This window comes from Python bivittatus, unplaced genomic scaffold, assembly GCF_059951505.1.
Source record: "Python bivittatus isolate LINGU-HERP-01145 unplaced genomic scaffold, Pbiv_v1 ctg000070_np1212, whole genome shotgun sequence".
In the NCBI taxonomy this organism is placed as follows: Eukaryota; Metazoa; Chordata; class Lepidosauria; order Squamata; family Pythonidae; genus Python; species Python bivittatus.
This window is the reverse complement of record NW_028277034.1, coordinates 4800301-4827610: the sequence shown is the minus strand read 5'-3', so window position 1 is coordinate 4827610 and position 27310 is coordinate 4800301. Positions and strand designations below refer to the sequence as shown.

At 38.3% G+C, this 27310-nt stretch overlaps 1 protein-coding gene across 1 annotated transcript; it reads left to right on the top strand.

Annotated features, from left to right (window-relative positions):
• The first annotated feature begins 14315 nt into the window (after positions 1-14315).
• Positions 14316-20855, top strand: FGF20 (fibroblast growth factor 20). Its single transcript, XM_088131218.1, has 3 exons — positions 14316-15056; positions 17797-17900; positions 19802-20855. Exons 1-3 carry the CDS (start codon positions 14765-14767, stop codon positions 20045-20047), a joined length of 642 nt encoding a protein of 213 aa, XP_087987344.1. The 5' UTR covers positions 14316-14764; the 3' UTR covers positions 20048-20855.
• The last annotated feature ends 6455 nt before the right edge of the window (positions 20856-27310 follow it).

Here is a 27310-nt window from a genome sequence, read left to right as displayed (position 1 = left end):
TAGATTGCAGGATATACTTAAAGTAGAATAATGCATTCTTTAAATCACTCTTTGAATATATTTAACTTTCCGTAATAGCAATACAGAAGGAAGAAAAAAAAACTTTTGGTGTTATCTTTTCCTGTCACATGATTAGTGCAAACAGCAAGGTGAAAAAAGACCCTTATCGTGTTTTTCCCGGTACTTGATAAAATGGCATAACTGCTTCCGAGCTTCAACATGAAAGGTAGCGCTTGAAGAAAGTCAGTTTGTTTTGTATTTCACTTTCGCTGCTACTCTAAGCATCGTGATATTTGATTTAAGGATATTATGTTGAGCTTGCAATAAATGTAGCTGCCAATTGTGTTTTTCAGAGACTTTGTCAGTACTGTTAACTACTTGACTATGATTTTTCAACTGTTTATTATCCAATGAGAATGTCTGACTTGCTGATCCCTAAGGTACGCCAAACATATGATTCAAACTAAAAACAAAACAAACAAAAATGATTTTTTGTGCATAAGCCATATGGATTCATTTTTTTACATTGGCCTTTCAGCCTAGTGCTTTCTACATATTTGGGGGTTCAACATGCATAGCAGTTTGACCTCAACGCTAATTTGGTGGTAATCTTGATTACAGTTGAGAAGCTTCAGCTGGAGCAGAACAGCTGTTTTGTCAGCAGGTATCTATTACACTAGTGTGCTTGTGTTTCAAATCTAGTTCAGACTTTGATATATAAGCAAGATTCTCCAATGTGTCTATAAGATATTGCTCCCTTATCTTTATCCAATACAATCTTTGCATTTAACAAAATGTCGTCTTAGTCGCACTGTCTGTCTGGATATGAAGGCATCGTAAGTGGCTATATTTAATCACTACAAAATAATAACCCCTTTCATGGATTGTTATCACGTAGTGGTAAAAGGGCTTGTGCGCCCCAATAATGCTAGGAGCTATATTGTTGGGAATCTTTACTCCCAGAAGGATCACCCATGGCATACTGGTAATAGATGAAGAATTGGACTAAAATATGATTCATTGGAGGAGGGTATGACAACCTACTCCAAAGAAAGCCAAATGGATATTCACAATCAGAACAGTGTTAATGTATTTATTTTTTATTTACATTTATGTGGCCACCCACTTGACATATGACTCTGGATGGCTAGCTATCAATTAAAAACAACCGCAGTAGAGACAATTTAAAAATAATAGATCATACTTCAAATGTCTCAAAAAACAGCCTGGTTTCTGCACCTTACAGAGGACCAAAAAGTGAACCCTCCAGCTCTAACTTGTTAAAATGAAAGGTAATTCAGCTGCTGACATGTCCAGAGGAAAAAGAAAAAGTTGATGCTGCAAAGATACGAATAGTATTAGTATTAGTGGAACCATGAACCAAGGCAAACTTGATGTTGTCAGAGCAGAAGTCAAGATGGAATGAAATGGACTGGAATAGGTCTCTTCACATGAGGTAGAAAATTTGGCCTTGGTGTACCAAATGAAACAGCAGAGTTTTCAAGCTCTTGGTAGCCCAAATCAATAGAAAACAAGATTCTTCCTAGGCTTCTTATAAGAAGAATTATTGAAGAGAATAAGGTAAACTGACAGAAATCTCAGTCTTACTTTTAGAACTCATTTTATTCAGTTAATTAAGGCAGAGACATTTTTGTCTTTTACTAATATGACCTGACAAGGAGGTCATTTTCTTAACTGGTAAGGAAGAATGCCCAGCTGGCCAGAATGTAAATCTTTCTCAGGCTTTGAAGAAAGTATTACAAGAGTTCAGCTAAGAAAGTCTTTATAGTAAAGGTCTTCCTCTGAAAGCCTAAAAGATGATTCTAACCATGGGCCTCACTGGATGGACAACACTGAAATCAAACTGACTACATATTCTGGAAACAAAGATGGTGAAGCTCTAATCAGTCAGCCTAAACAAAAATTGCAGCTCTGATCATGAACACCTTGCAAAATTCCAATTAAACTAAAAAAGCAAACAAAATCATCAAGCCAACATACGGTATCAATTATATTTCGTATGAGTATGCAGTGAAGATAAAGAACAGGTTTAATGGAATAGATTTGATAAATAGAGCACATAAAGAACTCATAACTGAAATTTGTTTTACAATTAAAGATGAAGCAAACAAAAATATTCCAAACTACAAAAAGCAGAAGAAGGTGAAATGGCTACCTGCTGACATATCAAAAACAGATGAAGAAAACTGGAAAACAAAAGGCAACAAAGACTTAAGGAAAGTTTATCCACCTTTTCCTGAGAAAAGAAGAGACTAGAAGTTATAGCTAAATTATCAGTGCAAAGAAACTGAAGATAACTATCAAGTGGGAACAAATTTGTTTAAGAAAATTACAGAAATCAAGGAAACCTTTTATGCATAGGTGGACATGATAAAAGACAAAGCAAAGATCCATTGGACAAAAAAGATTTAAAGAAGATATGGTATAAATATACAGAAGAACTGTACAAAAATATTCCCTAAACAGATGATGCATATGAAGTGAAATGCAAACAGTTTAAACTCTTACAAGATGATACCGTTAAAATGTCTCTTGTAATTTATAAGTAGGGAAGGAAATTGCAGCAGTAGCCAAGGGACTGGAAAGGGTAAATGTATATTCCAATACCAAAAAAGCGAATGCTAAAGAATGTTTAAAGTACTAAACACTTGCACTTATCTCATTTGTTAGTAAGATAATGCTCTCGATTTTGCAATTCAGGCTTCAACAATACATGGAACAAGAAATGCCAGATGTACAAGCTGGATTCAGAGGAGGCTGGTGCACTCAAGATCACATTGCTAACATCCCATGCATAATGGAAAAGACAAACAGGAGTGCCAAAAAGATGTTTATTTTGGCTTTATTGATTATACAAAGACTTTTGATTGTGTAGATCACAACCACTTGTGGTTAGCCCTTAAAAACATGGGTATACTGGGCCACTTCATCTAACTATGGAAGAATCTTTATAATGGCTAGGAAGCAACAAAATAGAACATGGAGCAACTAAATGATTTTGATCTGGGAAGGCAGTGACAAAGGTTGTATTCTGGCTATTTACATACCCTATTTGCAGAATATATTATGAGAAATGCTAGACTAGAAGAAATAGAAATTGGAATTAAAAGTGTTGGGAGAAATAACCTTGAAAATGCAGTTGATACTATTTTAGTATCAACTTGCTTTAGCTAGAAGCAAGTAAGACTTAAAAAGTCTCTTGCTGAAGATGAAAGAAGAGAATGCAAAAGCCAGTCTTGAACTCAGTATTAAAAAGCAAACAAACAAACCACACACTAAGATTTTGTCAACAGCCCAATGCAAATCACCAGAGTTAAAGTTGAAAACTTTATCCTCTTAGGCTCAAAAATTCACAGGGATGATGACTGTAGCCAAGAAATACACAGATGACTGCTACTTGGGAAAAGGACTATGACAAATCTAGACAATATATTAAAGTACAGAGACATCACACTAATAACAAAGGTATCTGTGGTCAAACCAATGGTTTTCGTAGTTCTAACATGATCGTAAAAACTGAACAAAGTTCTGATCATCAGAAAGACTGAACAAAGAAAAAATGATGTCTTGAATTGTAGTGCTGAAGAAAATTGTTGAGAATGCCTTGGACTGCAAGAAGGATAAATAATTCAATAGTAGATGAAGTAAAACCAGATTGCTCATTGGAAATACTAATAATGAAGCTGAAGCTTAAATATTTTGGATGCTTAATGCAAAGGCAGAATTAATTGGAGAAGATCCTGATGCTTTTTTAAAAAGGCTGACAGAAGACAAGGTGCCTAGATAGTGCCGTTGAAAGCATAAGTTTACAAGATCTCAAAGAAGTTCTGTACAGACAATCCTGGTGAAATGAGGTCCATTGGGTGATGGAGAATTAAAAGTAACTGAATAACTGAACAAGAACAGCAAAATGTTTATCGTTACAGAATGTCATATATATAAACAGACATTCACATACAGACATACCTATCACACTTTGGAGATAAGTGCTGAGATAAGCAACAGTATGCAGAGTGCAGAAAAGGAGTATGAAAGAGTAAGCTAATGAAATCAAAAGAAATAAAAAAAGGAAAAGGAAACAATTAATTTACAGCAACATTCACTATTCTTCTTCATATCTTTTTATTCTTACAATCATCTTTGCTTTTAACATGTCTGTACAATGCTTTATAATTGCCTTTGTTCTTTAAACTTCCCACTTTCTTTTCTTGAGTAGCTTGTCAACCCTAACCAACCATGATTTCTTTGGTTTTTCTTTTCCTCTTGAATCAAATCAAATCTTTATTGCAGTCATAGACTAGCATACCCTCTTAATTCATATATTCCTTCTTCCTTTGTTTTTCAATCAAATTCTAAATTATTTTTCTATATGAACAAACCACATCAACATGTTCCTTTTGTATTGGTTGCTCACTTTCATATTCAAGCATATTCATTCATTACCCATTTATTCTTGATCTTATCTCTTGTTTAATACACACACTTAAGAAACTCATTTCCATTCTATTGAACTTACTTTTATGCGTCCCTTGTTACACCCAACTCTCACTTTCATAAAGCAATATTGATAGAAGCACACTCTTAGACATAGCCATATTTGCTTCATTCAATAAATATTTGTTATCTGCAACAGTTACTATGTACTACCTTGCAACCAGCATTTGCACATTTTAAGAATATTCCATCTACAATATTTTGTCATCTTTACTTGCATTCTAACAATACACACAAGTTCATCTGCTGGCTGTAGTTTTGTTTTGTTTTTTGTTTTTTTGGCATTTAAGTATAATTTGCAATTCATTGGATTTTCCATGCTAAACACAACTGCCGGTATTGATGATATGTTAATTTCCATATCAGTACCTTTTGTTGCATCATGTAATAACATGGTACTACATATTATAACATGGTAATATCAGAATATTTTAATATGATAACATTTGCTGCATATCATTTAGTTTCTCAGCCAACAATATGGTATCAGCTGCAAATAAAAGTACACACATATCCATATTCCCAACCAACTCACTTCTGATATTATCACAAGAATTCCTTGTACATTTATGCCTAAATACAACCAGCATAGTAACCAACCAGGAGACATCACACATTCTTACCTTCCTGCTCAGCGCTGAACTGTTCACTAAGCATTTCATTTATTCTCATGCATACTCTACAGCATATACTGCAGTTATCTCATTTACCAACCAACCTTCAGCTCCATATTCATGCAAAAGTTTCCATAAATCAAGTCTTATTTGTTTTATCATAACTTTCTCTAAATCAACAAACATACAATAAACTTTCTCACATTCACATTTTCTCAGTGTTTGCTGAATAGCAAAAATCCACTTGGCAAACTCCCTGCCTGACAATAATGTCTATTACACTTCCCAAATTTTGATCACTATCATCCCATGAACATGGTCATAAGAATTCTGACCCTCCTAGATGCAATTAACAAAGTAATCCCCTGTAATTTTTACATTCACTCTTGCTACCTTTCCCTTTGAATATTGAAACAATAATGACACCCTTCCATTTGTCAGGCATGCATGCAATCTTCACACCCATATTAGATGACCACTGCATAAGCAAACCACATCCATATTTTAACATTTTTCCAGTTACACTTTAAGCCTTATCATTTTTCAGCATTCTGGCAGCATTTATTACTTCTTTTAATCAATATTAATTGGACAAAACATTTATTGCATTTGTTTCAATTTTTGACAAATCACTATCATTCCTATACAGATCTCTATGTGCTGGTTCCATTACTTCCCTGATTTCCATTCATTATTTTTAATCACAGTCACTCTGTTGGAAGCTTCTTGTTTAGCATTCTTACCACTACAAATACAATATTTTTATATCCTTCAAAATTGCTCTGCACTTACTTTCCCTCTTTTATTGGTCTGTGTTCTCTTTGACTACATTCTTTGCAATGATCTTTTTCTCTTTATACACATTGTATATTATCTTCTCTTATTGTCATATTTGCCTTAAATGTTCATTCATTCCATTTATTCATATTCTTTATTGCTTACCCTGCTTTTATTACAAGTTGCAAATTCCATATGCCCTAGCCATCACTAGAAGGGTTCATAGAGATTGACTTTCATTGCCTATCATGGCTTTGGTCAAATGAAGCTGATGGTGGGTGGGTGGGAGGGAGGGAGGGATGAGAAAGAAAGAGAGAGAGAGAGAGAGAGAGAAAGAAAGAAAGAAAGAAAGAAAGAAAGAAAGAAAGAAAGAAAGAAAGAAAGAAAGAAAGAAAGAAAGAGAAAGAAAGAAAGAAAGAAGGTGGTTAAGTTATCAACCTTAGTCATGCCTGTGCCACGTACAATATTTCCCTGCTAAGGGTAAGGACAACACTAATCAGGTTGGCATATTTGAGCCAGTGTGGTACAAGTGCAACCAAAACTGTTTTTACCCCAGCATGCCAATTAAAGATAGGATATTTAATCTAAAGACTATCTTGCAAGCCAACATAACGTTTCCCATTTCTCACTAACTAGGAGATATAAGCAGTGTACTCACAGAAATACACACAGACATAATTTAAGTCTTCTCAGGGTCCTGTTCTGACTCTTTGTGGAAAACATTTAAAAATCCGCCTTTTCAAGATGGCAGGATGAATTCATTCCATGAAATATTTATGGACTTTTATTTCTCATAGGACATTTTATGTGTGTGTTTTCAAATTGTCCTTTATGTAGAGCCAAAAAAAATTGAGTAGATTAGTAAATTAAAAATAAATAATTAGATGAAATTTTATTTGCTAGCTTAATAAGATGTACATAGCACTTTAAATAGTAATATAAGCAAACAATGGGGAGTAGTTTAGTATAAAAGCATGGTCTTTGTTTACTGAATATGGTAGAACCACCTTACTGATGCTAGACAGATAATGATCTTATCCGAGTCTCAAAGGGACACTGTCTGGCAGTTCTGTATTCCATAGAAGAAAGGCAGATATAAATGAAATAAAGTAATGAGTATTTCTTGTAGTTTTCAGCTGGCTGTCTTCATTCACAGATACATGTTTAAGGGGAAATGTTGGATCACATCTATCTTTCTTTCCGATTGTAGTAGCAACCCCTGCTTTGATTGACAATAGTATCTGAATGTTCAGGGTATAACATACAAATATGTTGCTTCAAGTTATGTCCTCTATGTCTTGAGCTGGGCTGCTACATTAATTATAGTTTGATTCCCCCATTGTGGCATATATTAAAAAAGAAGACTTAATATGTGTTTCAAACACTGTTGATTGTTGGCATTTTAAGACAGAAATGTATGGACTACCTGAACAATTGGTTATTCTACAGATTCTAAACTTTGATCTAGTTCTTTGATTTAGCCCTGCAATTAAGAAGATTTGGTTCAAAGCAAAAGCCCATTGGTTGATGTTTTACACTGATGTGATAATGTTTACACAGATGTGCTTTGAAAGCTTGATTATGGAGGATTTTTTGGGTCCAGCCACATGACAAGCTGTTCTTATTTGAAAGTTAAACTCATATAATGTCTATCTGCAATCGTTTTCCAAGAAGTCTGCCAGCTTTCTCTCTCTTTCGAGGTGATTTATCTGATCATTGTGTTCAATGTTATTTTCATTTTGAGGTTTTAAATCCTTCCACAATAAATCACTTACTTTCAACAATCCTTTTTTATCACTCAGGTGCACATAGGGCAGTACTTAGGACTGCTGTGATGAAAAGGTGTTTCATTACTTGCTTTAAGCCACCTGCCAATTAATTAGCCCCAAACTCTATCCAGCAAATAAAGCAGAGCAGCCAAATCCATTTGATCTCTCAAATTTACATGGTGACTGAAAAGACACATGGAAGAAGACTTGTAAAAAGTAAGAAACACACTGTCCTGTTCTTCCCTATTGCTCTACAACTATTTTTCATTGTTAGAAATTTAAACAAAAAGCGTAAACCCATTCAGTAATTCTTTCCTTTCCGAATTGCTTTTAGGAAGAGCATTTATCTAGATGAAATTATACTATGTACTAATGCTGGGGAGAATACATAATAGTGTATTAAGGCAGTAGGAATGTTACATTCATGCAGTCAAGCTACATCTTAGTCAATGCGGTTCAATGAACTTGAGGCTCTAGCTGGATTAAATTAAATTTCAATAGACAAATTCGTTATCTTGCTTTCTTTTTTTTTAAATGAATCAATAATTAATAGTTCATAGGATTATTAGGGAGAGTCAAATAAGTTATAGGTAGGATTTTGCGTATGGAAGTATGATTTAACTATACAGTACATGTCTTACATCCCACCAGATTTCCTAGTAGTTCAGATTTGCCTATTATCTTTCCTTCTCTTTTATCTTTGCTAGAATTCTGAGAAATAATTCTCTGAATCCAGCATTTCTCACTCTGATTCTAGCACATTGATCAACAACATTTATTATGATATATAATTGAATATACATAAATACTGAAGTATTTATCTCCCTAAGCCTGGAGAACCCAACTAAAAGTAAGTACAATAAACCTGGGCTACCATTATCCCAAGAAATCCATAATTTAATATGTGAACTTGTTTTGCATTTAGATGGGCTATATATCTGAAATTAAAATGAAAGCAATGTGCAGCTGGTGCAGGATCTTCTCTCATAGAAGTTGAACATTGCTGGAAACTCACTTATAACACCAGTAGTTTCTGGTGCTGCCATTCGCAGTTGCGCTAGAGGAAAAGTGGGATGCTTTAGAGTGCACACTAATAACATCACCTGTCATTGGAAATGTGCTGTCAGTCTTTGCTGTCCCTCCTGTGCTGACATTGGATAAGGCAGAATTGGCAACATTGTGAGAGTTTCCCTATTATATATTTTAATTAACTTTATTTGGAAGAATGAAGGAATTTATAGCAGTCAGTCGTATGTGTGTGTGAGTGTATACGCACACACACTTGCAGAATGCCTGCTATATTACATGGTCTGGTAACCTTGATGTTAGAGAACTACAAGAGGCATTATATCTCTCTGCTCTTGGAAATAATTCCGAAGCTACAGCTGGTGCAAAATGGGATAGCAAGGCTGCTATCTAGAGCACTTTTTAGACACACTGACTCATAGCAAAGCATTGGTTGTCGATATGCTCTTGGTTGGACTTCAAGATTTGAGAAGTTTTATCTAAGGCCATCAATGGAAAAAGTATCTCTTCCAGTATGTACTTGGGAGGAGGGAGTGATTCTCGTCTCCACCCCCCCACTCCCCACATTTGTGAAGGATATGTTGGGTAGAGATACAGGAGAGAGGCTTCTCTGTCATGGCAGCCAAGCTTTAGAATACCTTTCCCTGGAGATTACTCAGTTACCAACACCATTGTTTTTCAGGGCTGGCTAAAAACCTGACTTTTTATTTTTGCCTTCAGGATCTAACAACTGCAGAGTAGAGATGCCCTATTGTCTGTTGTAAAACTTGTGCCTCTTCATAGTTTTAATGTGGCTATTGCTACTTTATTCATGATCTTTATTTTGTTGCATTGCTTTAGTCTATGTCTTTTATGAAATGTAACCTTTCTGAAATCTTTGGAATTATTGGGCATGTTATAGATACATAAAATAAACAAATATTACATATATATGACATATACATTTTTTCTGCATTTTATCATATTTTACAGCAAGGTTATAAAAATGAACAGAATACAAAAATACAAAAGGTAAGCAGTGAAATAAAGAATGAAATGCTAAAGACAGTTAACGGACTATATTTAAAAAATCTACACAGAACAAAAATAAAAGAAGAAAAATCTAAAAAATAAAAGAAACCACAGAAAATTTAAAAACAAACAGTGACATATATAGTGCATATCCCCTTCACCACTCAGACCCTTTTTGGAGTAGTGTGGCAAAACCCCCACAGTAATTAATACTGATAAATAAGTTCATTCTTAAATGAAGAAATAATATTCAAAGTGTTTGTTTTGTTTCTTAATATTGCCATACTAATGAAGCTAGAACAATCTCATAGTAATTTATAATGTCTATATAGTGTCTATAGCTCTATATTTTCTACAGAACACCATTATCCTTTTAACAATCTATGAATGCAGTATCTTCCCACAGTTATGAAACAGAGAACAATGAACTAGATAGATCATTGTGTGACCCAGATTCAGCAATTCTTGGATCATTATAATAAGGACTATATATTCCTAATCCATTAAAGGCGACAGAGAAATAATACATGTGTATTTAAGAGAAAATATTATATGGAACACTTAATTTGTATGCTTATACAGATAGTCCACCATAAAGCAAGAAACAGTTTTGTACTCTGCTCTGACATGTGTGAGGAAATGACAATTCCCTACCTTCCTAATTTAAAGACTGGCTGATAATGCCTTCTAAATAAACTTGGATAGAGTAATATGTTGTGAAACCTAACTTCTCCTTATTAAGTGGATTCTTCCTCCTACACCACCTGCTGTTCATATCCATTTGCTTGTACATAAGGCTAGCAGTCTTGTCAATTTCATCTTTAGAGGACAGTGCTTTCAAGTTCTACTGATAATCAGAACAAGATTTCTTATTTCTGTAATTTGATACACTGCTCTTCAGCTCACAGTCTTCCTCAAAGTGGATTGATATTTGAGCTAACACATAACAATAAAACAAAACACATAACAATAAAACAAACCCTAAAAGGATAATGAGGTAATTAAGTAGCGTTACCAGCACAGGACAAAAATTCAACCAACATCTAAAAGATATGACCAGGCAGGTTTTCAGTTAATGCCAAAATGATGCTGAAGGTAGCAACCCTAAACATAGTTGCCTGGAAGTAAATCCACTGATCTCAGTGGGACTTGCTTCTGAGTAGACATATCCAGGCTTGCACTGACATAGCTCTAGGGGAGCCACTACTAAAGCTGTCAAGTAGCTATTAGTTACTTGACTATTAAAAGGGGTTAGGGATGGGGAAGGCCTTAACACACTGGCCAGTGTAAGTGGCAGAAGAATGTCCTTAATGCTCATAAATTGCTTATTTTTTTTGAAAACAACAGCTACCTACTTTTCAGTGTTAAACATATATATCCTATATTATTTTGTATTCCAGTACTGTAAATATGCTGCTCTTGAACAAATAAAACATATTTAAAGAGTCTGGAGATACGAAAGGAAGTAGAGAAAAATTATTACAGAGAAGAAAGTTGTAAGATGCAAGTTTCCAACTATGTGATTGCAAGCATAGAGGACCCAACAAGATATCAGTTTGGATCTGTGTGTGTGTGTGTGAGAGAGAGACAGAGACAGAGAGATGGAATGTATTTTGGATGGCAAAGCTAGGTCTACATGATAGCTTCAGTTGCTGCACACCAGTCAAAAGCAAAATAGTATTTTCCATTCAAAGGCAAAATATTTTGGCACCTGGGAAGTGGCAGTGAAAAAGGGCTATTGCCTGTCCAGTCCAAGCTTGTGAGCTTCACAAAGTAATCCAGTTGGCCATCCTGTGATATAGAGTGCTGAATTAGATAGGCATATGGCCCAGTCCAGCAAGACTCTTCTTATGTTCTTCTATTCCATACCATCACTATTCCTTCATAGACATCACTTAAAATGGACTAATGGAGCTTTCTTCCCAATGCAAAAAGAAATTGCACAGAAGCAATCTTTGCTAGGAATACAGCTGAGGAGCAAAGGATTGACACTTATTTCAACCCCATTTGATAAATCATTATTCCCCCTAAACTGCTATTTGAGTTACTCAAACATGCATGTTAAAACATGCATCTTTAACAACATATTCAGATTGGGTTTCCCCCTCCAGTGCTTAATTTCTGTCTTTCTCTCTTTTTTTAGTTCATGGAGAGCTCTTTCATGGCATAATGCAGAACAGTGTGTCCTATAGTATTCAATTGGTGGTTGCAAAGAGCATCTTTGAAATCCAGAACATACTTAATGTAGGGTACAAACTAACCAAGAAGCACACATTTTCCACCACCTTTCTTTGGACTAAAATATGATTAGGGTCAATAGTGATCAGAGAGATCATATAAGAGAGGAAAGCATATTTTAGAACCCCAAACTTTTCACCCAATCTTTCCCATATTTTTAGTACTCTGTGGAAAAAATAATAGATGGAGGTCTAAAAATATGCCTCAGATGGAACATTACTGCTCACAGGTGATGGTTGAAATGAGGTGGCAAATCCACATTTCCAAAGAAAAACCCAGCAGTTTAAAGTTCTAATGAAAACATATTAGAAGATACTTGGTTGGTTGGTTTGTATGTAGCACATCACACCAAAAGTGAAGCTTAGGCTGCAGTCCTACACTACTTACCTGGAAGTTAATCCCACTGAACTGAATTTCTAAGAAGATGTGCATACCAGGCTAGACTGGGAAGTCAAAAACACATCTCAAAAGAAGGTAAGGGCAGACCCTTTCTGTGCTTTCGCCAAGAAAGCTACCTGATCTTGTGCATGAAGACACCAAGAGTCAAGCTTAATTTGAAGAAGACTTTACCATTATCTTTTTCAACATGAAGAGCGGTGAGGCTGGAGCCTTAATAATAAGCCCCTTGAGCTCAATGAGACTTACTTCTAAGTAAACATGCTTAGAATTCCCCTTTAAGTAGCATATGTGCACTCAGTCCTGGGTCCTGAGGGATAAATGCAAAAACAAACGGCCAGGTTCTACCTTTCCTCCTTATGTGGAGTGCAGAGTAAAGAAAACGGCACACCAATTGTGTAGTAAGAGAAATGTGTGTGCAGCTGAAGGGAGAGGAACTCCTTTTGCATTGTTTTAGATCATATGTGATCATGCTCTGGATGCTTATCCTGCTAACTCAACATGGGCTGAGTTCCCACCATCCAGGAATCCAGAAAATTGGGATAATTGAGTTAGGCATAGTTTAGTCAAGGTTGGACATCCCCTCCTCAGTAATAATAGGAGAGTGGTGAAAATTCAGTTGTTTTTCCCTGACTCAGTCTTGATTCCTGGCAACTACGTGGACAAGTCCACACAGCTTTCTATCTTTCTTCCTAGGCTGAGAAAGAATCAAGGTCACTCAGTTGGCTTGGGTGCCTAAGGCAAGACCCGATTTCCCCCCTCCTACTTCATCATGTGAAGCACCAGATCAAACTTGATCCATTGGCGCATTATGGATACATAATGCCAGGTCCTTATTGAGGACTATGCGTACATTCATGTCTGGTCCAGGAGCTACCTGAAATCTTGGTGGCCGTAATATTTCTTTGCAAGATTCCACATAGATTGGCAAAAAAAGTCAGAAATCTTTCCACTGTGAACCAGCTTCCTAGCAGAGACACTGATGCCAGGACAAACAAAGGAATATTATTTGTCCCTGATGAAAATGAGGACATTCATGGTTAGACATTTATGGTTAGTCAGAACCTACAGTGGTTCTCCCCCCCCCCCCCTTGCTATCTTTCTTGCTGGGCCCTGTCAAACTCTTGAAAGCTTCCCGAGCATTCCTTAGTTTCTCTCTTGGTCTCTTTGTATCGCTAACGTCTAATATTGTTAAACCCTATACAGAGGCACAGCAGAACAACGCCCCTGCTCGTAGTGCCTCCGTTAAACCAAGAAGAAAAGAACGGTGCCCTTGATGGAAGGGGGAAGCCCCGACTGACTATGCCAATTCGCTTGGGAAAAAAACACAAAAAAACCCTCTCTTTTTGGAGGGGAGGGAAACGTAATAAGATAAAAGGCAAGGATAATACATGTAACACTTTTATGAGTGTTCTGAAAAATCGAGGAGTCGACCTGTTAGATCTTTTTGCTTTATTCCTTCCCCCCCCACCCCCGTTCCCTCTTTTCATGTGTGTCTGAGCAGGCCTAACCCTCCGGTAACGCCCTTTCTCCTTCTTACCTTTCCCTGCACCTGTCCACGTAATGCGCGGCAAGCTTCCAGGGTCCTCCTCCCCCCTCCCCACCTTCGCCAAACGGGGCTCCTGCAGCTCGCGATTCATCCGCGGCGAGAAGCTCCAACATCAAAAGGGACCAGGCGGACGGGAGCGAGCGACGGCATCCTTTTCCGCATCACCGACAACAGCTCGGGTGGGGGGAGAGGGAGGGAGGGAGAGGCGTGTTTCCAAGGCTAAATTGGAAGCCGATTAGGCGCGCGCGAGAGAGGGAGGGAGGTGGGGAGGGGGGAGGCCGGGGCACCTTCGGAAGTCCCCTTCGTCAGGAGGGAAAAGGTGTGAGGAGGGGAAAGCAGATCGGTTTAAGGTTTCAAACGCCCAAGCTTCCCGGCGCGCATCAGCTCCAGTGCTATTAGCATAGGTCAGGGGGGAAAACCTGCCCCGCGCGTATATATAGCGAGAGATTCCCCCACGCGCGCTGTTGTGGCACTTTCGAGCGGCCTCGCTTGGATCGCGGCGGTTTCCCCAAAGACACCCCGAGCCGGTGGCGCTACCAGCCAGCAGCGGCGGCAGCGGCAGCGGCAGCAGCAAATTGGGCATCGCCGGCCGTCCCACCTGCAGCGGCTGTCGATGTTGAAGCCAAGCCCAGCCCAGCCTCCCCACCAGCCCCATGTCCGGGGAGAGGCGAGATTATCAGGACAGGCAGCTGCTCTCTTGACGCCAAGTCCGCCTTGCCTGCCAGACCCCTTCCAGCGCCGGCTCTGAGCCTCGAGAGCGGACTCTGCCAGGGGCACCCTCTCTCCTGCCCGCCCGCCCGCTGTCCTCGGCTCGTCCTTTCCTTCCCTCTTCCTCTCCAGTCTCAGCAGCCCTCCGGCTGGGCTTCTCCATGGCCCCCTTAGCCGAAGTGGGGGGGTTCTTAAGTGGCCTGGAGGGGATGAGCCAACAGGTGGGCTCCCATTTCCTCCTGCCTCCTGCCGGGGAAAGGCCGCCCCTGCTAGGGGACCGCCTGATCCAAGCGGAGGGGGGATCCCGAGGGGGCGTCGCGGCTGGGGCCACGGATTTAGCCCACCTGCAGGGCATCCTACGCCGAAGACAGCTGTATTGCAGGACTGGCTTCCACCTGCAGATCCTGCCCGACGGCAGCGTTCAAGGCACTAGGCAAGACCACAGCCTCTTCGGTAAGGCCCCCTCTCCCTCCCTCCCTCCCTCCCTCCCTCCCTCCCTCCCTTCCTTCCTTCCTTCCTTCCTTCCTTCCTTCCTTCCTTCCTTCCTTCCTTCCTTCCTTCCTTCCTTCCTTCCACCTGCTCTCTTCTGCAGCTTCTTCCCTTGTGACGGAAGCACCCTATAGCAACAGATGGTATAGCAACGGATCTCAGGCAGAGGATGTTTAAAAACACACCCGCCTGCATGAGCAGCATCTAGATCTGAGTTAGGGCTGTTGCAGAGGGCCCAGGGCTAACGGCGAAGTGGAGCGCTGGGGACAGCAGCCTTCCCCATGCACCAGATAGGCAGGAGATAGAGAGATCAGTTTAGAAAAAGTGGTGATCTGTCTGCAAAGCTCCATTTCAAGCAACACGACCAGCACATTGGTGGAAAAGGCCTTTGAACATATATAGAGTGCCTTTCCAACATCCCCATGTGCTGCTTAACACACGATGCCCTACTGGAGCATGGGAAATCCATCCATGTACATAATGATGCTTGACATTACATACAGGTTGTCCCATGGAGCAACTGCATAAACATGTGTCAGACTGTTTACCATGAGGCTTGAAAACTGACAAGCATAGCTTCCACGCAACCCCGCATCTAAGACACTGACCACCGTTATCATACAGTGGAAGAAATTTCAGTGTAGGAAGGATGACATTATTTGATGTGGACAATGGTTTCTAATCAAAGGATACCAATGTCAGGACTTTTCATTTTCAAAATCAAGCTCTAAGGTTTTCTAAGTCAGATGTGTGCTAAAAGCAAGATGCGGGTGTATATACATGCAAAACTATTACATGTATTATAATTGTAATCCATATAAACTCAGACGTATTGCTCTGACTGAGAGAGCTGTTATAACGGTTTGCCAATTTCAGTCTTTCATTCTAATTTCTCTAGTACTTCACTTCTTTTTTTTTTTTAGTAATTGTATGTTTTGCTATATATAGTTGTTTACAATGCACTCCTGTGTCTGTGGCCATGGGTATCAGCCCTTCAATATTCCAGTGGGAATTGTGCATAAGGAAATGTATGCAGGATTGCCCAGGAACATGCAGTTGAATTTAACTTAGTATGCACAGAGGACAGAAGCTACAGATCATACTGCCAAGAGGCTTTAATTCCAGAGGAAATGGAAATGTGAGCTGAGCACTATACATTCTTGCAGACAAGCAAGAAAACAAAAAAGAGTTCGGCCTTGAAATGGTTCAGTTATTCTCACAACCAACCCTTCAGTTTTCGCTGTGCCCATTTTGCAGATTGGAAAGTAAAGCTGAGAAAGATACAGAATACCACCCAGTGAGTCCAATATAAAGCAGTGTTAGATTGTGCATGCTGCAGGAACCTATCTGACATTATATATATATATAGTGTGTGTGTGTATACACACACACATACACACACTATATATAGATACTGATCCAAGATCTAAATCTCTGCAATGTATTAGACTGGTTTATTTAGGACTTTATTTAGGGACTACAGGGGATTTAAATGCTGAATGGAAGAGGTTGCTAAATGTGTAAGGGAGGGCAAACAAATGAGTGTTGAAAGTCTCTGAAGAGAAAGTTTTCTCTGAAAAAACCTACTACTTAGTGGTTGGTACATGAATATCTACAAAATATATTATTACTACTATTAAGTGCAGCTGATATTTTTCACTGGTCCCAACAATCTGCTCTAAGAGATCTTAACTGACAAACAAAATACTGGGAACAGTTTTGTTTCGACTCTAGTTCAGCCGAAAATTCTGTACAGAAGAGCAGCTTCTTAGAGCATGTAAACATGGTATAATTGCAAAATAAGAAGAAAGAAAAAAGTTTGAGATTGAGATCAAACATTCTTGGGGCTTCTTTATTCTATCACCATTCTCAGTAACTTTGTCTGATGTGGTTTCTTTGTTGGTTAAATCACCTGCTTATTATGATTTGGGGAGGAAAAACTTGTCTTTGAAAATGATATCAGAAAGACAGAATACCTCCCATATCTTTCAATGGAACTTTGAATATTGGGAACTCCAAAATCTCTGATGATTTATTGGCACTGAAAATGTGGAGTATGCAGTCTTTATAAAATACTGAATATCTGATCTTTGCAGAAGATTTGGCTACCCTGTTACATTAGCAAGACATCCCAAGTCTCAAATATTTTTTCAGTTAAACTCCAAAGGCTCCAAATGATAAAAATCATTAGCTTTCCTTAGAGAGAAAATAATTCAGAAAATAGAACAATGTTGAAAAACATAGGTTTTCAACACTTTTGCTAAAGCACATGGCATTTATTTCAAAGGAAAACGTGTGTGTGTGTGTGTGTGTGTGTATCAGCTATCAAAAGCTTTTCTTTCTAACAATCCAAATATTTGAACACTGTTATTATTTAACACAGAATGGCACAATCAGCCAAAGTTCCCTTGTAAACCCTGTGTATTTCAACTGGAGAGATTTAAGGACAACTCAGCTCTTTACTGAAATCAATGGGATGTTTTAACAAGGCTTATTTTTTATTGGATCAACCCAATATATATCATAGTGCTCCATTATTACTAAGACATTTATACTTCGATAACACCGTTCTGCATACTGTATCAATCACACATTTAATTGTGTGTAACAAATGTTGCATCTATCTCTATATTTAATACATGAGACTTAACTGCACTGTTCTTAATTAAACCTTAAAAACAAATCTTTTCTTTTCTCAATACAGGTATTCTTGAATTCATCAGTGTGGCAGTGGGATTAGTCAGTATTCGAGGGGTGGACAGTGGCCTTTACCTTGGAATGAATGAGAAAGGAGAGCTTTATGGCTCTGTAAGTATTACTACCATATCACCCAGCTCATATTACAGACTCACATTAGCAGTAATCTTTATAATCCCTGGGAAATTTGCCACTGGTATCAATACAAGAGGGATCACAGACTTATAGTAGCTACTTATCATAGGAAAAATAGTTCGAAGGTACTCACTGGATTAACACTAAGTGAGAACTATCTGAAATAAACTGCACCGCTAACATCATGTGGTTATATTTTGATAACTTAAGATGTTAAGTGAAACACCCTGAAACTTACCTGAGTTTCATCAATGCAATGACAATAACTTCACAGCCTTATAGAGTTGGACCATGGATCCATCTGGCTCAAATGCATTCTCTCCCAGTTTCTGAGGGGCCTTTCTATACCTCTCTACCTGATTATTTAACTCAGTTCCAGGAAATGTGGCTCCCACACTGTTTGCATCTTCATGTATTTATACCCTAAGAGTTTCCTAAAACCTGGTTGCCAAAATTCAGTGCAATTCTCAACCAGTCTGAGATAGGAAACAAAACCAAAAAGACAGCTAAAAATCAACACAACTGTGGCTTTCAGATGCAAAATGGTTACCCACCTCACCTTTTAGTAAAGGAATTCATTTGCCACTTAGCAAAGGGACTCAACAACATCTGCAGGAAAAGTATGTTCTCCCCTGAGTTATTTCCCTTCCTCAGTGGCAGACAAGTTCTGCTAATTATTGCCCTCATCCCTGCAGCATTGTATCCAATTTAGGACGAGCTTTTTAGTCTATACAAGAGGAGACAACATGGTTCTAGCCAATGAGGCAGTGTGCCCTGTAAACTCAGACTAACTTGAGAAGCTAGGAGCATCTTCAGGATGTGGTAAAATATGTCTCAAGATGGGGCCGCAATGGTGTAATGGAAGCTCTGCTTGTTTTTGAGCTGCAGAGATCTTGGGTGGAGATTCAGATGGAGCTTCAGTCATACCATGGGGGCTGCCTTGATTTTTTGATCACTGCCTGCAGACATCCCTGCTTAGAATCTGCTGTAATACTCAGAGGCTTCCCAGATATGAAGTAGAAACTCCTTAGCAAAGAGAGGCTAGTGTAACCCTAGGTCAGCAGAGGTAACTAGTGGCTAAGGTGTGAGGCTTGGAGAGGGGGATCCAAGTTGAAGGCCTCATTGAATAGCTTGGGGCCTACCTCAGCCCAACTTCCTCACAATGTCATTGTTGTGGGAATAAAATTAGGGGTTTCCGAAGTAAGCTACCTTCTCAGAGAAAGGGCAGGATAGAAATGCAGTCATAAAACAGAACAAAAGAAGAACAATGTTAAAATCTGCAAAGTTTGCTCTAGTGCATAAAATAACTTAGAGCACAGCTTGTTTGGGAAGTACTGTATGCGTATAGATAATGTAGGTTTTGAGGGAGAAATAGATCCAAATAACTAGGAGTGATAGGGAGAAGGAAACATAAGTATCACTAGTCCAGAAGACTAAAAGGTGTCCATAGCTGTATGGCAGCTAATATTTCACTGCAGGCATTAGCCTTATAAAGCCAGTTGCTACCTAAGCTCATTTTTTTGCTTGTGGGAATGAAAAGGAGGCAGAAAGAGAAGATCTTATACAATAAAGGCAGAAATACAGGAATTGTTGTTCTTTAACAGGGAGAGCTCTGGGATATCTTCTTTCTTTCCTTGATGATAAAAAATCCTCTGCAGAAGAGGATCATGTATTAAAACACTATCTTTATTTATATACCACTACTATTCTGAAAACAGTGAAGAAATAAAACTGGGAAAAATATCTCAGCACCTGAAAGAAACATACTTTTTGAGGTAAAAATCAACATAGGATTATCTCTGCCTCTAGCGTTATCATCTCTATATCTCTCTGACTATATATTTTAGTTGAAGAGATTTCTTTTTCCCTCCCCATAGGAGAAGCTCACTCCTGAATGTGTCTTCAGAGAACAGTTTGAAGAGAACTGGTATAACACCTACTCCTCCAATGTGTACAAGCATGGGGACTCAGGCCGGCGGTACTTTGTGGCACTTAACAAAGATGGCAGTCCCAGAGATGGGGCAAGGTCCAAAAGGCATCAGAAATTCACCCATTTCTTGCCCAGACCGGTGGATCCAGAAAGAGTGCCAGAGCTCTACAAGGACGTGTTAGCAATCAGTTGAAGTCAACCACAGGAGAGGAACAGGATCTTAGCCTCCACATCCCAAAAGCAAGAGAAACTTCTAAATGTTGAAAATTATTGAGATCTAGAAAGCAGGCATCAGTGAAGCTGTTTAGTGGTAGACAAACCTTCATGCCTAATCTCTGGATTTAGGAGAATGGATCTTAAAGTCTAGTTGGCCAGCCTCTTTTAGGTTTGCTCATTCTGTGCTAGTCAAGGAGAAGTTTGAACTGGACTTAACAAAACTGCTCTGGATTACTTCATCCTGTACTTGGAGCATAAATAATTACCTAAAGTGAATGGGAGTTGGGCTGTAGATAACTAGGAGAAAATGGCTAGTTAACATCACTGACACCCATGTGGATGGTTAACATGGAGCTTTGTGAAGACTATGGTAACTGGGCAGCAAAATCCGGATTTATTTTTCCCTTCAGGATGGACCTAATTTATATATCTTCAGAGTGCATATATTTATTTTAAATATTTATTTATTACAGAGTTTATTTTTTATTGGTCTATGAAGAGAGTTCAACCCTATACTACAATAAAAATCATTTACAGTGCCAATATTTACTCCCAAAGTAGTATCATTGTCAAAAAGGGAACATTGCTACCCCAAATGGTACAAATGGAGCAACATCTCTTAAAGGTTACAAGATAAGAGATTGGTGTTGTATTTTTATGCACACACTGTTTTCTGTTGAATGGTCTTATGTAGAAAGAGATGTTGACTGCCTTAGGAACTATGGGACTGCCCCCTATATTTGTACTGAATTTAAAATGCACATATAAATGGAATAAAAGGTATACTTCTATCTGTTTGTTTCACTATTCTTTAAGGAACTAGTCTACTAGAGTCATCACTTTGTGAGAGGAAAGGAAGTGGGAAAGGTGTAGTGCTTAAGGTGTTGAACTAGTTCCAGAGAGACCCAAGTTCATGGCCATCTTCAGCCATGGAAACTTTTTCAGTGACTTTGGGCCAGTCACTTCCTCTCAGCCCAGCCTATCACATGGAGCAATATTTGTGGGGATAAAATGGAGATCCCCATGTAAACTGTTTTGAGCTCCTGGAAAACATAAATCAAATACATTTTGAAGGCTCATATTTCTTAAACTCATCACATCATAACTATGAATTGAGGTTTTGAACATTCACTTGGTCTCCATGTCTGGTGTACAACAAGAATATATGCTAAATTAGGAACTAAAAAAAAAAATAGATGGGTCTCTATTAACAATGCTTGGAAAATAATTCCAAGTGCTCCTGAAATATACCCTGCTCCTCACTTGGCAATTCAATCCTGAATATATCCAAAAGTAGCCTTGGAACTGTGGAGAATCTTATTTCTCCACTTTGTAAATCTCTTTGTCTCTGCTACTGAAACCCTGAATGATATCCATAGAAGTTCAAGGCTGACATATAACTAATGCTGCTGAATACTCTTAACACTGGCCTTGAGGTTACTACAAGACTTCCTTGTGAAGATTTATGTATTTTCTTAGATCAGCAATACTATATATAGCCTTAGCACATATCTTTTTTTATTTATTTATTTTAATGTATATTGCTAGTATCTTTCAGACTATTACTGATATTTCATTCATCAGGAAAGGACTGTAATTCTGTGACTGAGAGTATGACTTATGTGCAAAAGCTCTCAAGTTCAGAACCGAATTTTTCAAGGCAGGTCTGGAAAAGAAACCTGCCTGAGATTCTAGGGGGTTATAACCAGTCAGTGTTGATCAGATTTACCTAACTTAGTGCCCTCAGGATGCATTGGCCTTGCACCTTTATCATCCACCTTCTGGCTGGGGTGATGGGAGCTGAAGTCCAGCACATCTGGAGGGTACCAAGTTAGAGAATACTGGAATGGACCAGGCTATGGTATGTGAATCAAATTTCTGATTGCTTAGGTTATTTTCTCTATCTTATCAGAGGTACTAACAGTATCTAGTATGTAGTTTAGAAGCTATGTTATCATGAACAGTGATGAACTCTTCTTGACAACAAAGCCCAACACTTAGCACTTACCTCAGAATAGGAAAGATAAAATCCGTTCATTCAGATAAATGCCAGTTGAGAATTGCAGAAATGGATTTGCTGTTTGTCAAATGAAAAGATTGCTATCCTCTCGAGTTATACTTTCAAGTGCATAGACTCTTTGAGAAGCTCACATGAAATATTAGGCCATTTCTGTTCCACAAAAGTGATTTGAAACAGTGTTCAAAAGAGTTCTTGGAAGAATCTTAGAGGTTCCGCCTTAGGAATATTAGTCATATTGGACAAATGACTATGGATGGCTAAATTCTTCTAACAAATTCCCTCAGTAAAGCAGGGCTGCAGGGGAATCGTGAACAGTCTACATTACCCTCTTCAATGGTACAAAGAAAAATAAAGATAAACAAAAACTGGATAGTGGCTGTGGATTCGTGGTCTGCCCTTTCTGCTCTGGTTAGAAAGGATTCTGATTAAGAGGCTTCCAAGAAAGAAAACAAGCAGAACTTGGCCGCCTGTCACTTTCTGTTTCCTCCTTGGTTCTGTGTAATGCCTAAGGCCGCTTAAAAATGTATAAATAACAAGATGTTGAATTTTGTTTAATATACTACAGACTCTAAGAATGACTATGCTAGTGAGATTGAAGAAGATCATTCACAGGAAACAAAATTAAGCAAACACTGAATAAAATACCAATGTCAGTAATATTCTGGTTTGGCTAGCCAGCATCATCATGTGCATGCTTTAGACAGAAACCATAAAGGGAGCAGGAAGGCTAGTAAATTTTGGTTAATTCAAGGCAGTATAAATACCAAAATACTCTTAACTTCTACTTTCCCAACAAAACAACCATGTGATGTTTGGGATGAGAGAGAGTGATTGACCCAGGACTAGAACTCATAGTCTCCTGGTTTTTAGCCCATTACCCTAACCACTATACCAGTCTGGCTCTCTAGGACAGATGACCAGACGTTAGATAAACCAATGTGCCCCAATATTTAAATGTTCCTTCAGATCCCTGAAATAGAGAAGAACATGTCAAAATCATTGGAAAGAAGCATGAATTGGCAGTTGCATGTTCATACCTCATGTGTAAGAATGCATATAAGGAGAAATAATAGCTACTTTCTGAAGGTACATGTTGAAAGACTTCATTGTTGGTGAAAAATCTGTATGGATTCTAAAGTGGAGGGCTTTTATCTGAATTGGTTTGGTTTATTATAAAGTCCTAGTGGTAGTCAAACAACTTGGATATATTAACTACATCTGAGTTATTATAGGCCTTCAGTAGATAGTTTTGAAGGCTTTGGGATGCATCCTAAGACATTCATACTTTAGCTGCACTGAAATCAAATCATAACTATCTTATCCTGTGGATCCAAGGCAGAACTTTAGAGGGGTTGCAGTTATCACACAAGATCTTGGTATTTGAAATAGTTATATTTTTGAATATCTAACATCAAAATCTGACTATTTAAACAGACATATGTCCTACGTTTGTACATTATGGAATTTGAAATGTTAAACTGGTTTCTGGGATTTATGCTTTCCTTTCTAGCAAAAGGCCCTAGCAACAACTTGCAATCATGCATGTGGTAGATATGTCTAAATTCTTAGTTTTTGTTGATAGCGAAGTGTACATATGCCTACTAAAAAGTAGATATATCTATTGTATCCAACAGAACTTATTCCTGAAAAGTGGAAATAATTATGGAAATCATTTATATTAGTAGCTAACAAGCATCACAGCAATATATGCATATGAAATATGCAGTAAATAAATTATTTGCCTGAACTTTTTTAAAAAAAAGGAACAGAGGGATTCTGTTAATTTTTCTTACAGCACATCCATTCTGAACATCCTGTAAAGCCTTCAACTGGCAGAAATGTACTTAGCCCCAGAGTCAATTGGAAAGAATCATAATTTTATAGAAGTACCATTATTTGACAAGATTCAAGAAGATTAAACTTCTCAGAATGATTTCATGAGCCTTTCATTTGCAAAGTGCATTTAGAATCACACTGAGTCACAACCAGGCATAGACATCGTAGGAGGAGAGACGTGTTAGTCTCTGGTGGAAAAAATCAGGAGACTGGTACACAGTACTTCTTCCGACTAGCAAACTTTATTAAAAGGTGTAAGCTTTCGACAACTGCAGCATCAGAAGCCTTTTAATAAAATTTGCTAGTTGGAAAAGGTACTATCGCACTCCTGATTTTTTGCCACCATAGACCAACACCATGCTCCTACAATAACCTGCCTGTCTAAGGCACACACGTCATTCACTCCAGTAAGCAAATGTCGGGTTCTTGCTTTTTCATGTGACAACTAAAATACTATGCTCTGCTGTCTTAATGTTCCATATTAAAGTTCCTAAGAAAAATAAATAAAAGCATGGTATTTTTTAAAAACAAACTTCCTCACCTGCACTGATACAGAAGAATTGGACCCCTTTTTGCATAGTGCAGGCTAAGTATCTTCACTGAAGCATGGCTTCAAATCAATCTGCATGAGAACCCTGCAGGTCAACATACTTTTCCAGCCCTGTCACCTGAATCTTCCCTATGCAGAACCTGTTTTATGCCACTGAGTTAGCATGCCTTCTTAGCATCATTAAACTCACATTTGAATATCCAGGATTTCCAAGCAGTTTAATAAATTGTGCAGGAAGACTAATTTTTTCTTTTATTCTTTTAAACCTTGAAACAGATAATTTGAAATTGATTTATGGGCAAACCAGTGTAGACAAACAACCAGGGCATCTGCAGGAGTTAAAAAAAAAAATCAATATGATGGCTATGTCCAATGAAATCAAAACCTTGCCTCTTTCTCATAAGTAGGATTCCATTCATGAGGTTGTGGCCACCATTTCTGACTTTTTTGACTCTCCTATAGATGCCTTTGCAAAGAGCCCTGAAGAAGAAATCAATAAACACCTTAGAAAAGGTTGACAGTATGATATTCAGTGTCACCCTACAAATGCAAAGAAATTAATGCAACATAGTATTGTCTGAACGACAATAAGATGCAACTATATACCACATTCTGATCACCAAATCTGAAAAATAGAATAATTCACATGACTGCAATTAATCTATTGCAAAATTTTATCTGTATGATCCAGGAGTTAATATTTTATAGACGTCACCTTTATTGTCTTCATTGGAACCCAAGGAAGGTGGGGGGAGGGAGGGAGGGAGAGAGAGTGCAATAGAAATAAGGAAAAGACTGGTTAAAGCTTTTACCAGGTAGAAAACAAAAGTGAAAAGAAAACACCCCCAGATCTATTTCTCTCACACTATCTCTCATTGACTGTTTGGGAAGCTGATCACATTATACCTGTCTGCCCCCCCCCGCCCCCGATGCCCAAGTTCATAAGCCCTGGGCAAGTGGCCCCCATCCCCTGGTTATGAACTCAAAATAGTAATGAATATAAATTCCTGTGAAACAGGACTGTTTCAGTCAGCAGATCCCTTTAATCTTATGGAATTGCCTCCTCTGAAACTTTACTGAGTGTACTCAGTATAGATGCTTAAACAGAACTCTTTTGTAATCTTGGCTAGCAGTGATGAAATTAGCATGTTTTGATCCCTACATAAGTTGTTCATAAGGACTTGAAAGGAGGCATCAGGAAAATCTGAAGGCTGAAACGTTCTAAGATATGCTTCTTGCTCTAAGTTTTGTGTGATTGTCAGCCAGGGACTATCTTGATCAGGGTAGCTTGCCAATTCCCTGCCATACACACAATATTTATTAGCGTAAAGGGGATTTCCTATCAGAGATCTGAAGATATGTAAGTTTAAACATCAGATTACACAAGATAACTTATACAAATCAACCAAATAGATTTGCAAAATAGATTTATTGGTGAAGAAAAGAGTTAAAGGATTAAAAAATAAAGAGTTTAAATATAAGGAAAGTAGTGGCTGGACTCAAAAACTGAACTAAACCTGGTTTGTTTAGCCATAATTTATGGAATAAACCATGATGAGTTAAAGCACCCTTTATTCAGTGCATTTCTTTACATTTACTTACATTTTCATATTTTATATTTTTCACAAACATATATTTATTTTGATATTTAAATAAAATAAACACTATTCAAAGACAGGATTCATCTCAGGGATGGGTAACTTTTGGTGGCTGAAGGTCACATTTCAAATGGGTGGAAGCAGGCTGAGATCACAAAGTGGATGGGAAAGTATCAACAATGGGTGGGGGCACTGGTTGCCTTTTTAAACTGTGAGATACCTATTTTAGGACTTTATCATGAGGTTTCCACCATTTTATGATGTGATATCACTTTTCAGTAATTACAATCAGAGGGAGCTCTGAGGATCCCAAAATGAAGATTTGAGGGTAGTGTGCCTCCCTGTGGTTACAGGTTGGTATCCACTGATACATTGCTTTAGAAGGGGCACATGGCATGTTGCAAGGGACCAAGTCTAACGTAGGAGACCACACATGCCTGAAGCAGTAGAATATGCTCATGGCAGAGGAGATGCTCAAAATGAGAATTCTTTAATCCATCCCTCAGCTTCTATACCACTTCAATTTGGTGTGATATAAACAGTAGGTGTATGCATTTTGCAAGCCTATTCAAGGCAGTCACACTTCATCTAAGTGAAGTCCATCATGTTGCAGGGAAAATGTTATTGGCCTCTGTACAGGGGTGACATTGGTCACCACGTTGAGGTGCCTTATATTGCTCCCATAGCCTCTTCTAGCACTTCTAGTAGCTGGAAGAAGCTTTTGTGGATGCCATAATACGTGTAGTTGACAAGGTAGCTTTGAAGGTATTATTTGGCTGCTGTTTTTATTACTATAAGGATGAATCTATTTATGTAATGCCATTTAGGAAATACACATGATAAATGAGCTTGCAGCCACTGGTAACATGGATTACACTATGGGGTTTTATGGTGGTTGTAGTATTGGTGATTGCAGGAGCTCCATTTTCATTGCCACAAACAGCTGGTTGAACTGCCACAATGTCACAGAAGGACCCAGTTAGGCAGAAGATTCTATGGTGGGGAAATGAAGTTTCTGGCATGGATAGAATAAACTATTACAAGGTCAGTACAGTCAGGAAAAGAATCTGTGAATAACATTAGCCAAGCTGCCTGGAGAGAGGGTACATTTGATGCAGATTTCCCAAGCTGTTTACAATATCTGGAGAAACAGATCATGTGAAAATAACCTAATACAAATAGTTTTGCATGGACCTTACAGTAAATTCTTGTCAGTTATATTGGGTCATAAGCAGA

Excerpts from the sequence above, each read along its gene's own strand:
- FGF20 (XM_088131218.1), top strand. The coding sequence starts at position 14,765 with ATGGCCCCCTTAGCCGAAGTGGGGGGGTTCTTAAGTGGCCTGGAGGGG. Across the intron at positions 15,057-17,796 it reads GCAAGACCACAGCCTCTTCG|GTATTCTTGAATTCATCAGT; the intron begins GTAAGGCCCCCT and ends TTCTCAATACAG. Across the intron at positions 17,901-19,801 it reads AAGGAGAGCTTTATGGCTCT|GAGAAGCTCACTCCTGAATG; the intron begins GTAAGTATTACT and ends CCCTCCCCATAG.